Here is a 13,652-nt window from a genome sequence, read left to right as displayed (position 1 = left end):
AATAGGTTAGGGGCTTAGGGCGGATCATGCCTTTTCCCTTTAATTAAATTAAACTCTCATGTGCTCTGATTCATGTACTCTTATTGATATTCCTTCCGTCTCATAATAAATGTCACATTTTTTTTAATTTATCTCACAAAAGATGTCACATTTTTCTACTTTTGGAAAAAAAAGATTATCTCTTACATTAATATAAAAACAATATTTTCACTCAACACACAAACAAAATTAACCTCTTAAAATCATATGTCATCCCTAAGTGTGACATATTTTATGGGACAGATGAAATATATTTTTCCTTAATTATTTGCTAAACATATGCCCTCATGAATTTCCATAGATTATGAGATTTTTGAGTAATTATGACTTTATAACCTAACAGATACTATTATCATTCAACGCGATTCAACTAATATTTGTTTCTAATAAATAATCCGGAGTTACGCCACCTAAAAGGATTGTGCATATTTATGCGAATGTATAAAATTGCTTAAAATTAGACTATATTATATGAGATAAGTTTTTCTTTTCATTTTATTGCTAACACTTTTGCTTCTTTAATTCTGTTTTTCTTTGTAACACTATTTTGTGACTTCGAATATTTTATATGTTCTTTGCGTGCATCCTAATTCATGGTTTCTTTATAAAAAGTTATACTCAAATTACATTTTCAATGTAGTTCTTTCTTTAAGGATGAATAAATTAAAAAATTATCACTATAATAAATGGGATTTAGTGAAGGCGATAAATCGCTAAATGTACAAACTAAAGTCATACGTATTATTAAAAAGTTCAAAGAGTGATAACTTTGTATTAATCTCAAGATCATGATATAATTGATGCATATGCCTCTGAAAAAAGACAACGAACATATTATTAAGTCCGCATTCAAGGAGTTAGGCACAGAAAAGGAAGTTGCATGAATATAAATAAGCATAATTTGGCATTACACATATATTTCGTAAGTTCGTCCACAAATATTTTGCTAAGCAATTAAAGTCTGGCACGCGAAATCATGGCGGTTTGAATTAGTGATTCCACACAACTCACCATTTTTTTAATATCATATTTATATAATCAATATTTGAATAATAAAAAGAAATGTGTTAATGCTTAAAGTTGAATTTTGGTGGCAGTTCATGTTTTTTAAACAACAGGAAATTATTTTTTGTATGTATTTTTATTTTTCTTATACTTATAAAATCAAATTCAGTTATGGAGTATAATTTTTTTTTTCAATAGTATTTTTTTGTTTTAAAATCATTTATTTTTCATTGTTTTCGTTTTGTATTATAATTTATGTATATTAGTATTTTTTTTTATTTTAAATTATGCCATTTTTATTTATGTTAATTTTTAGATGTTTAATGATATTATTAATTTTATTTTTAATGCTATATAGATTATAAACATTGACACTTTAAATGTACAGATGATCTAATAAATGAGATCGAATTAATTTCTTCCCCTTGGGTGAGGTTGGTTTGGTGTAGAGTGAGAATTCGTTATAAATGCGACTCTCTGTTTCTTTCTTGCCCTTATCTTTGGGCCTAAACTATTTTTCACATTATTTTATTTGAACATTTATCTATTTGAATATTTTATCCAAAAAGTCATCATAAAAAATAGCAAGTTATGTGTTTAATTTTGTGGACAATCCAAAATAAAATAAAAATGGGTCAGAATAAAACATCATGTCATCTATAAATATAGTTCTACTCGTGATCTATGTCTCTCTTTAATTTCAATTAAAATTGAAACTTAGGCGTATTCGATTTATTTTTTATTAATAAAGCTCTACGCGTGATCTATATCTCTCTTCAATTTCAATTAAAATTGAAACTTAGGAGTATTCGACTAGTTGTTAATCACCGAACAAGTTTTATGACGTGCATATAGCCCGAGTAACATATTATTCTTTAACTTTTAATTTGAGATACGTATTGTGCGACAAATAATACGTAAAAACTCAAGCGTAGTACATTAGTAGATTATTTTCTATTTTAAAGTTGTAGTACATATTAAAATACAAAAATTCAAGAAGGTGGTAATGCAATTAAAATGGTTCAACGAGTTAATCCTGCAATATAGTAGTAGTACTTACATACTCCTAGTAATATATTTTTATTCGTTAATTTTATTTACAATGTTCGATTATTTATATCTACCTATTCGTATTGAGCGTATTTGTCCTATCAAAAATTGTGAATTCGATGATAGTAGAATCGACCTGGATGGTATATGTAAATATCTAAAATGAACATAAATGTAGTGATGCTAGTAGGAATTGTGAATTCGATGATAGTAGAATCGACATGGATGGTATATGTAAATATCTAAAAATGAACATAAATGTAGTGATGCTAGTAGGAAAATTGGTGACATATATTTGTGACATATCTTAGAGTGTCCACGATGGTGGCCCTCTTGGACATGCCCAATAAATTTGGCCTTGCCCATGAATACTTGACCACTATAATGGTGATTCTCCGGGCCATCATTTTTTGTTATATTTCAAAAATTAAAATTATTTTCATACATTTTTGTTATATTTTAATATTACTAGAATAAAAATTACATGCCTATAATAATTAAAAAATGCATACTTTAAAAAAAATGCATCCTTTAAAAATTACAAGGACATATTGAAACCAAATTTTCATCGTATTATAGATAGGGTAAAATTATACAACGAAATTTAAAAAAAAATAAAAAATGACGCCACCGCCCGACTACTCGGTGTCGTCATCGGAATCCATCACATCTTCTTCACCGCCGCCGCCTCCACCGCCACCACTGCTGCTTGCACCACCCCCACTGCCGCTGGCATCGCTCGTTTGCAACCCTTCGCCCCACCCCAACTTCGACCTCAGTCGAATAATGAGGTCGTAGTAGAATCTCTTGGTCTCCGCATCAGTCGACTTCTCGTACAAGGCCAAGCTATCCCGAAGTTGCTTTATCATCAGTACCACTAGGGTATGAGCCAACGTCGCCCTCGGTGTTGAGGGCACTGCTGTAGCACTCGCAGCGGAGAATTGGGAGCCAGTTCTAGCTTCCTAGATTGCGGCACGCTTGCCTTGCGGACTTGGGCGCCGCGAGAGTGTGGAGGGGGCCTCCTCCTCCGAAGCATCGTCATTCAGGTTGAAGGCACGTGACACTTCGGCCCAGGGACAGGCTCCTGGTCGATGAGGCCTGAATTTCAGGCAGTCACGCAGAACGAGGTATTCGTCCCAGTAGGTAAACTTGGGCCACTTTTCAGTATTGAACAACTGAAAAGACAACGCTCGTACGCCGGCTTCGTTGCGGCCGCTCTCAGCAAGGCGGAGTTGGGTCTCGTATAAGCCACTGAACCTCTTCAACGCTTTAGTAATCCTTCCGAACTTCTTCCGGATCTGGCTATGTGTACGCTCGACGCTCCCATCTGGTTTGAATCCATTGTACACTTCTAGAACGCGCTTCCAGAAGCAAACGTCGGTCTGATCCGTACCGATTATAGAATCCGTCATGACCGCCTCCCAGGCTCTGGCTACAACAAGTGATTCTTCATTGCTGTAGAAGGTTGCCCGCCGGCCTCCGCCGCCACCTCCACCTCCACCTCCACCGCGTCCGCCTCCACCGCCTCGCCCACCACTTCGCCCGCCGCCTCCACCGGTCCCCTACTCTCCGTCGCGGCCGGCGCCTCGCCCACTGCCTTGGCTTTGCCGCCCACCCGCGCCGCCGTTTCGCCCGCCGCCGCCAGCGCCTCTCCCACCACCACCGCCTCTTCTCCCCATATCCGCAGTACCGGATGTCGAGGTCTCTGTGGTGTCCCCATAAGTTGTTCCCACGTGATAGATTCAGATAGAGGAGATTGGGTGTATTGGAATTGGGAGGATTAGAATTGCTGAAAGGGTTGTTGATCGCGTCCATATTGGGCCGGTAGTCGCCGAACCCCGATTGGGGACGACCCACGTTCCTCTGCTGATGAGAGGAGGACTGACTCAGGTGTTGGACCGTCTGTTGCCACGGCGGCGCGATTGCGGACTCCACAGGTGGTTTGGAGGGTGGGGTGGGAATCGATCTCCACGGTTGGGAAGATGAAAAGTTGCCAAATCCCAAGTCTCCATTGCCAGGAAAATCATCTCCACCTTGCATTTTTTAGAGTTTGAAAATGATAGAGATTGCAATTAGGGTTTAGAATTGAGAATGATAAAAAAAGGGAGGAAGTAATATTTATAAAAAAAATTTGAAAAAAAAATCAAAAAGGGGGAGGGCCGCGGTTCTCGGCCCCTGCAGTGACGAGCCACGCCTCGCGCCCAAGGGCCTCGGCCTGGCCGAGAGCTCGGCTTTCTCTCATCCACCCCCTGGGTCACCACTCCTCCTCGCCTGGGTAGTGAGGGCCGTACCTAGACCGACTCCGAGCAAAGGGCCGCGGCCCTCCCACTGTGGACACTCTTAGGGGGTGTTTAAGTTCCCAGTTATGGTGAGAAATAGGGTCAATTCATGGGCTTAAATGATGTTCATGTTTCAATGGTTATTTCCGGAGAGCCTGCTCAGAAATAGACGGCCCGCACTGTTGGGCTAAGTATTACCCTTAAATCAAATCTCTTTCAGAACGTGGTTTTTCAATTCTGCTTTGAAGATTGTGCCTAGAAATAGAGTTCCATTTACTATTTTGCCCATTGACATCTCGAAAACATAACAAAATCGGTTCCCCAACCCATTCTGATATTTCCTCACACTACAAAATCGGGAGAACCCTAATTTCCCCAATTTGAATCAGTATACAAATTACACCACACTTTGTGGCCGAACTATCAAAATCTGGAATTGTTGAAAGGCGACATAGTCATACGGCGTGCACTGTCGATTGTGTGATACAATGTGGTAGGTATCGCCGGTGAGCCTATATTCGGTCACCCTCCTTCTTCAATTGAAGACTTGTAATCCATTTTCTGACGCTCTTCGGCGTGTTTGTTTATGAATCTGACAGGTTGGATCGGAAAACTTGTACACTACAACTAGATTGCAGCGATAGCAGGGTCGACGAACAGCTATATTGTATTCGGTGTGTTTTTTATCTACTGGCGAGTTTCATTTATTTTTATACATGTGTTTGTTAAATTTTTTTGATTATATGTTGTTGGTATGCATCGCCTTTCGTTAGTATGTTTACTTGAGACATCGATGTTTATCATGTGTTCATTTAACTTTACATACTCCGCTGAATCCGGTTGTGTAGTGAAGATGACAACCTTCACTACAAATTATATGAATCTAAGCATGTTGTTGGAGGACATTATGGTTATATATCGCGTAGAAACCACTGCCATTATACATGAATACATGTGCGCTGGTTCTACTTGGCAAAGACGTCGGGTTGTGGAGCGTGCACGTCGGCGCAGTGTGATCCGAAAGATGCCAATACAATTGAAGAACTTGGATCGTCTGGTACACTGGACTGATGCGGCTTGCATTGCCAATTTACGAATGGATCGTAACACATTCGCAAGGCTGTGTCGTATATTTTCTGGTCGTGGTGGTCTCACAATCAAGAAAAGTCTAGGAATTGAAGAACAGACTGCTATATTTCTGTCTATACTTGCGCACCATAAAAAGAACCGTGTTGTTAGCCAAAACTTTTGGCGATCGGGGGGAACTGTATCGCGATGTGTACATAACGTCCTGGCTGCTGTGCTTAGCCTCCATTCTATACTGCTTTCGAAGCCAAAACCAGGGCCAAATGATTGCACGGATCATAGATGGAAATGGTTCAAGGTAAGACCGTCTCTTTGTTGTTGAAAATATCAATTGTTTCGCCCTCATGAGTTCCCTGCCTTTTCTAATTGCCACACACATTATTTATTTTATTACTGTAGGGATGCCTAGGTGCTCTTGACGGCACCCACATTAATGTTTTGGTTAGCAACGAGGACAAACCTAGGTATAGATCCAGGAAAGGGCAGATAGCGACAAACACACTTGCGGTGTGTGACCGTAACATGCAGTTCGTGTATTTGCTCCCTGGCTGGGAGGGGTCAGCCGGTGATTCTCATGTATTACGGGACGCCGTATCGCGTGAGGGTGGGCTGAAAGTGCCACAAGGTATAGTACAACTTCTTGAAACTATATATTTTCAACTCAAGGTGGTATTACAAAACTAAAAATTGGGTACTTAAATACAGGGTGTTACTATCTGTGCGATAATGCTTACGCAAACAGCAGTGGCTTTCTAACTCCTTACAAGGGGGTTAGGTATCATTTGAAGGAATGGGGGCCAGGCACCGAGATGCCGCAGAACACAAAAGAAATTTTCAACATGAGACACACGAAGGCAAGAAATGTTATCGAACGAGCTTTTGGAGTATTAAAAATGCGGTGGGGAATTCTGCGGAGTGCCTCCTTTTATCCCATTAAAACGCAAATTCGTCTGATTATGGCATGTTTTCTCCTCCATAACTTTATTAGGCGTGAGATGGAAATCGATCCTGCCGAAATTGAACTAGACGGAGTTAGCACCGCTGTTGAGGAAGATAACATTGGACTAGACTATGTGGATTGCGTGGAACCGTCATCAGAGTGGACTGATTTGAGGGATAGCATAGCATTAGAAATGTGGAATAACTTCTAGACCAAAAGTATCGGTTGTGCTGCTATATAATTTAGCTTTGGTCTTTGTCTTGAACTAGAAAATTGAATGACTCCTCTCTTCTTTTGTCATCTGTTGACATCGATGCTTTAGCTTTGATACAATTTGCTGATTTATTTTTTGTTCTTCATTTTCTCTTTGCTGATTTGTTTTTGGTTCTTCATTTTCTATTTGTTGATTTGTTTTTGGTTCTTCATTTTCATATATCTATGCATCTTCTTTCAGCACTATGATCAAGATGAGCGATATTCCAGAATGTGTATGTGGTTCTGGTAAAATGGTGTTAAAGCGTGCCAGTGAGAGGGCTATGAATCCCGGTCGACATTATTTGAAGTGTCCACTAAATGGGAATCATGCCGGATCTTTCAAATGGTATGACAAGGTGGCCGTGGAAGTTTGTACTAGCTCTACAGTCCAAGCTGCCCGATATAATCTCGATACTCCAGTGAAACCAACAGAGGCAACTGATGCTTCTTATACCGTCCAAGCTGACCGAGATAATCTCGACATTCCAGAGAAACCCGCAGAGGCGACATATGCTTCTTATCTCATTCAAGCTGACCGAGATATTCTCGACACTCCAATGAAACCAGCAGAGTCGACTGATGCTTCGTCCAAGGAAGCCAACTGCTCATCTTGTGTCTCCGGCTTTGAAGTTGTGAACACCAAGGCCAATGTTATTATTGTGTTCACTGGGTTGAGTTTGGTCCTAATTGGCTTTCTGATTGGGAAGTTGGCATAAATTCGAAGCTACATTAAACTTTTGTTATATTTTGTTAGCAATATGTAAGAATTATTTTGACAATGGCACTAGAACCATTTTCTTTTGAAGCATGTGTAGTTTAACAATATGCTCAATGTCTTCATTATCAATATGTTTGTTAGCAACTATGTTTGTATTATTTTGAATTTGTGACCACAACCATTCTCTTTTGAAGACTGTGTATTTTAACAAGAGGGAACATTATTTTTTGTCCACGAACTTTGCCAAGGTATCATTTTAAGGGTATATATTTTTAATAAACTTTTGATATACTCATATTTTTTATAAATATCTTTACTATATATTTTTGATGAATTTTCTAAATATAATTTGACCTTCAATATTATCACTTAATTTTGTGACATGCAAGAAATAATCCTTATTCAATTTTTTATTATTAAAGAAGTTCTATATTCAATTTTAAAATTCTTTAATATAAATAATTGAAGAAGCAATTTAACTTGCATGTCACAGTATGATAAAATTATATTTAGAAAAATCGTCAAAAATATATTGTAAAGATATTTATAAAAAATATGAGTATATGATATGTTTATTAAAAATATATACCCTTTAAGGTATTGAGGATATTTTCGTCTAGAAAAACTTGGAAATAGTGAAAGAGTACTTCAAATGATATTATCTCATAGTTGATGGACCTCAAATGATATTTTCAAAGTTCACGGATCTAAAATGATACTTTGGCAAAGTTCGTGGACCAAAAAAGAAGTTCCCTCTTTTAACAATATGCTCAATAGATATTGTACATTATCTCCCACCACCATTTATTGGAGTTACTCTCTAGATTAATTTATTACAAACCTACTCACTTGAGAGAGGTACACTGTCTTCAATGGGGGAATGCAAAAAGTTGGCTCACAAAATGTAAACCGTGTATAGATTATTGTGCGAGAAAATCACCATAAATTGAGGAAGCTGTCAATGTAATGATGATCATGGTTAGATATATGTCAATCACCATTAATCCCAGTCATACTATTGATGCCATCCTTATGGTTCTTGGATTACCACACACACACACTAGCTCCCCTCATACGTTTGACCCCCAACCATGAATATCCCTTCATAAGAGACTTTCTTATACAAAGCTCCATGGTCTCATTCATTTGATCGGATACTTGTGGAGTGCCTTATCAGCCTCAAGACACAGACCGACTGGGATAAGCTATTTTTTCCTTCATGGTTTCTCCACGCCGCTGCAGATAAGTTAAGGAACGAGACGGGTGTGGTCTTTGAGGAAGTCGACCTTAAGGAGAGGGTCGAGATACTCCATAAACGGTACAGGACTTTCAAGGCTGTAACACGCATAAGTGGTGCGTGGTGGAGTATGGAGGCGAAGGCAGTACTCGCACCAGATGAATCATGGGACTCGATCTTGAAGGTATGTCTCCGGCTTTGAAATCTGTTACTTATTGTCGTTAACCATAATATTTCTAATCTCTTCTCTTTTTCATGCAGGTCAACAGCTTTGCGGGAGCTTATTTCTACAAAGAAGAGCCCATGTATGCGAGCCTTGCATGTCTATTTGGGATGGATGATGTGAAGGTGGAAGAAGTGCCGGACGTTGTGGTCATATCGGACACCACAGATGTACTCCCTGCTGACGAAATGAACATCACCAAACTCGTTGACAATGAGGACGAGGTGAACTCTCCAAACGTTTTCCTTGGTCCAAGAGTACGTAGAAAGTTGTTCGACGAGCCCGTGGATCCCATTGATCAGGAGTCCATGAACCACCCAGGGGTCTACATCATTGACGTTGATCGAGATGGGCAGTTGCGAACTCGTGCCGAGAAGGATAGAATGTTGCCAAAACCAGCACCACTAGCCAATCAGCGTGCGGGTTCGTCAACCACAAAGTCTCCCCTTGGAAGCTCATGCGGTTCAAACTCTCCAATTGGGTGGTATCCGCATAAGGTTAAAAAGCCATAACTAGACTCTGCTTTATGGTTTGGAAGGTAGCTATATCTAGCACATTAGGAGGTGTGTGAAGTTTTCTGTATCCCAACTTTGGACTACCCTTTTTGTTGCACCCTACCTCCCCTTTACATGAAGTTTAGTATTTTGTAATTTAGCTTCAACTCTAGTAGTTTGTAATGTATGACCAGAAGCTAATGTGGTTGCAATGTATTATGAATTTGCTTCATTATGATATAACTATGTATGTAATCGTTTGATCTTCTGCTCTATGATAATCCTTATTGATGTTTTGCTTATCCGGTTAACACATGATGGACTATTGACTGAAAAATTGGTTCCATATGGATCTATTTACTTAAAACACCTAGCTCCTTGAAGGTATAAAGTGTACCCCCTCGCACAGAAATTAACATAGCAACATTTTTTGGCGATATTCAGATTGAATAAACGTCTAACATAAACAAACATTTGTCCATTAGAAGGAACATAATTTAGTCACTGCTTACCCACAAAACCGAGCTACAGGACTTTGCAGTTATCAGGTGCCTAAACAAACCAAAAGCTAAGTACGAAACCGTTCACAAGCAACGCCAAAATACTAGACAAACTATGCTTGATAGCTAGATATATAATAAGCCAAAAAACAGCACCATAACCCATTCAAACGGCACCACGCTCGTACTGAATCAGGCGTAGGAGATACCCAAGTCTTGCATTGGTGGGCATCCCATTGAACACTTCAAGTCGTTGAGGTTTGTCTCCCAAGATGTTGCACAAATCATAAGTTTGATCAAGTGTAAGCCCTTCGACAGTACCTAGCTTAGCAAACACCTCTTCTCTTGCCTTGGCCATGTCGAACTCATACCCTATCCTGTTGGAGATCTTCTCCAATCTGGTATTTGTTTCAGCATGAAGGTTGCCAAGAAACTCCATTAGTTCACCATCGCGTGACACCTTTTTGCGTTTCTTTGGGCTTGTTCCGGAAGTCGATGTTTGTTTGCCAACATTTCCAGAGCTAGTGTCGTGGAAGTCAGTGTCACCCACAGGAGTGTTTGGGTTGGGGATAAAATCCTCAAAGGATGGATAATAGTCGTTTTCATTGCATTCACTCCCAGACGGCATTTGTGCCCGCAAGCGAGCTGCTGCCGCGTCAATGTTTTCAGCACCACCCCCCGATGCGCGATCTTTGCTGAAGATGAATTTCCAAGTGTCATACAGTGGCCACGACTTTGTGCGCATTAACTTCGTCTCATTGTCTGCCTGTATACACATCAAAGTTAGGAGTTCCACCATGAGATTAGGAGTTGAGGCGTACTACTTATTTTAAACAAAACAGAGTAGCAATATGTAAGAAAATGGAATATAAGTTGTTCAGTACCGCAACAATTTGATCCCACTGATCATCACTGCAATCAATTTTGTATTGACCATCGTTGTTGAAACCGACCCCACTTCGAGACAGAATGTTTCTTAAGAGACCATAACTTTTTTTCCACGCACCGATCTTTGAAGTTATATGAGGTTGGCCTTTCAAGTCAGAGTTGGGGAACTCCTCACGGATACTATCCTCAATCTTAGTTAGATACCCCGATCTGAAACCGTTGTCCGATTTCCAGCCCCTAGCCACGAGTTCCATCAACGTTGCCGCTAGTATTTCCTCCTCCTTAGCAACCCACATCCGGCGAGTTCGGTCTCCCTTTCGAAACTTGCGATAAGGAGTTTCATCTACAAATGAAAAAACACAATAGGAACAATGTCGACTCTAATACAGCAGGGCAGTAGCAATAATCCCACACATAGACCTTTAAAGCAAGACAATTAGATAGACAATACATACAGTCAGTGCCGAGGCTGGTAGAGCGACCTCCCGAAGGGCGTGTTCCTTCACTACAAATACCTACAACAAGATGAGCAAATTATGCTTTCGTGCACAAAATTCAGACCATGCTTTCATGTACGCAGCGTATCGAACAACTACTCTACCACAAACGAACAAACATTCAGAACTCGCAAGATCTATAGGAAGCAATTTCACATTGTCTAATTGAAAGATAACATACACTATGCACATTTGCAAATTCACAGACCCACAATCAATTCACAGAATGAAAGTCGAGGTTAAGCAAAAACACCCACAATCAATTCAGAAGGTCGGGCATACCTTTACCCCGTCGCTGTGTCGATTGCATTGTTCTTCGATGAGTGTGGTTTCTGCAGTGTAGATGGGCGCCTCTTTTATTTCCAGCCAAATGCAATCAAATTTGGAGTATTTGCCGCTCAATAATTTTGGTTTGGCGGGACGTCTAGGCACCAAATTTTGGAGTATTTGCCGCTCAATAATTTTGGTTTCTCCAGAATTTGAGTCGGGGGTATTATGGTCTCATAACCCATGTGAGATTAAAATAATAATTTCCGCCGTAACATTTCTTGGTTTATTTCGTTAAAACATGAACACCCTAATTACTTTCAATTTTTCATTTATGAACAGTGCCAATTCTGGCTTAGATTTTAATCTGACAAACCCATATTGTGTAAAATGAACAGGCCCTTAGGGTAAATGGAAAATCATTTCTTGCTTTTTCTTTCAAAATGTCAACCATCGCCGCACTTCTATTTTTACTATTTTATTTTGATTCTTTTTAGATAATAATCTTGTGGAATGATAATCATATCGGGGCACATGAAATTAAGATCCTATTTGTATGTAGGGATGTCAATTCAACCTGAAATTCATGGGTCGGCCCGAACAACCCGGTAATATGAGCGGGTTACGGCTGTAATTTTATTACTCGAATACAAAACGGATTAAACGGGTTGGCCCGAATGGGTTGGCGGGTTAAATGGGTCGGTCCGAACGGGTTGCGGGTCGGCCCGATGGGTTGTGAGTTTTACTTATAAAATATTAAGTTTTAGGGGTTTTTTATATTTTTGAATCCCCAATCTTCATTCTACACAATCATTAGTCTTATTCAATCTTCATTCTACACTTTTCCATTCCCACAATATGAGCTTTCATGTCCCATCATCTGCTGCCACTAGTGTCTTACCACTACCAAAGCCAATCAAGACAAAATTAAGAACTAACCCATCAAAATCTTAATATATTTATCATTTTAATAATGATTCATGTAAGATATGATTTTTAATTTTCATAAAGAATTAGTTACGAACAATGCCATAATAATGACACGAACACAAGCTTTAATTTATATTGTAGCTGATCGAGATGAAAGGCTTCTTTTCAAGTATTATTGAAGAAAACTATGAAAATTTGAAGATTTTATATCATTCTAAACCAAAAAGTAAAAAGTATCTAAAATTTAAAATCAATTTATAGAAGAAAATTTTGATACAAGAGATTATTTTCGAAAGCTTTTAGGCCCGAATAGCCCGATGGGTTAGCCCAAAACCCGACGGATTAGGATTAGGGTTGAAAATTTATGACCTGAAAAATCCATAACCTAAATGTCCCGCACCCAAATAGCCCGGCGAGGCTGGCCCGAACCCGAACGGGTTAGCCCGATTGACATCCCTATTTGTCTGCACGAATATTGCCCTAAGAAACTAATATGATTTCAATTATGTTTGGTTAAAATATTTCATTAAATGGGAAAATTAATAAGAATTTAAAAAACAAAAAAATAATAGTATAATTTTAAGAATTATTATTTTTTTAGTAGTAGCTTTTAAATGTATATTTCTTTTTTCCAGTTTCCGAATGGTGAACTAGGAGAACTTATACTCTCAAAATATTTCATCATGATGCATTTCTTAAAATTATACCAGCTACTATATATTCTTTTATATGACGGTGCATTTTTAAAAATTATAAATTGGGTAGCAAGAGAAAACACTTTACCATAAGCATGGACAACGGCGTATTCAGGATTTAAAAATCATGGGATCGGACAATACAATTAATATACTATGGATATGATCAATGTCAAAATAATTCCTAGCGTTGAACCATAAAACTATCCTTTTTGGATTATACGAAATTCATTTTAGTTCATTTTAAAAATTTCAAATTATAAAAATTACGGAATTCATTTGTAAATTGTTTTAGTTATTTTTTCTAAAATAAACTACTCCACATATTATCTAATACTATATGTGTGATAAATAATTCAATCAACTTAGTCATGAATATTAAAAATTGGTACACTATAGTTTTGATTATTATTATTATTATTATTATTATTATTATTATTATTATTATTATTATTATTATTATTATTATTATTATTATTTTCGTCGTCGTCGTCGTCGTCGTCGTCGTCGTCGTGGTGTTTGAATAAAAATTATCGTGTACATCACATA

The 13,652-nt window shown here is 38.5% G+C and overlaps 1 protein-coding gene across 1 annotated transcript; it reads right to left on the bottom strand.

The window, feature by feature from the left end:
• Nucleotides 1-9,992: 9,992 nt before the first annotated feature.
• Nucleotides 9,993-11,049, bottom strand: LOC148933694 (uncharacterized). Its single transcript, XM_089068040.1, has 2 exons — nucleotides 10,711-11,049; nucleotides 9,993-10,592 (listed from the first exon to the last, which is right to left on the bottom strand). The coding sequence occupies exons 1-2, from the start codon at nucleotides 11,008-11,010 to the stop codon at nucleotides 9,993-9,995; spliced, it is 900 nt and encodes a 299-aa protein (XP_088924166.1). The 5' UTR covers nucleotides 11,011-11,049.
• Between the last annotated feature and the right edge of the window lie 2,603 nt (nucleotides 11,050-13,652).

Source organism: Salvia hispanica, chromosome 1 (genome assembly GCF_029641045.1).
Source record: "Salvia hispanica isolate PSC_SH4W2 chromosome 1, Shi_PSC_v1, whole genome shotgun sequence".
NCBI classification, from domain to species: Eukaryota; Viridiplantae; Streptophyta; class Magnoliopsida; order Lamiales; family Lamiaceae; genus Salvia; species Salvia hispanica.
Note: the sequence above shows the minus strand (reverse complement) of the source record. Positions and strands in the feature narration are given on the sequence as shown.

What these genes read in the sequence shown, in the direction of transcription:
- LOC148933694 (XM_089068040.1), bottom strand. Translation starts at nt 11,010, where the DNA reads ATGTGGGTTGCTAAGGAGGAGGAAATACTAGCGGCAACGTTGATGGAA. An exon ending in AGTGGGATCAAATTGTTGCG is followed by an intron (nt 10,593 to 10,710) that starts GTACTGAACAAC and finishes ATGTGTATACAG; the next exon opens with GCAGACAATGAGACGAAGTT.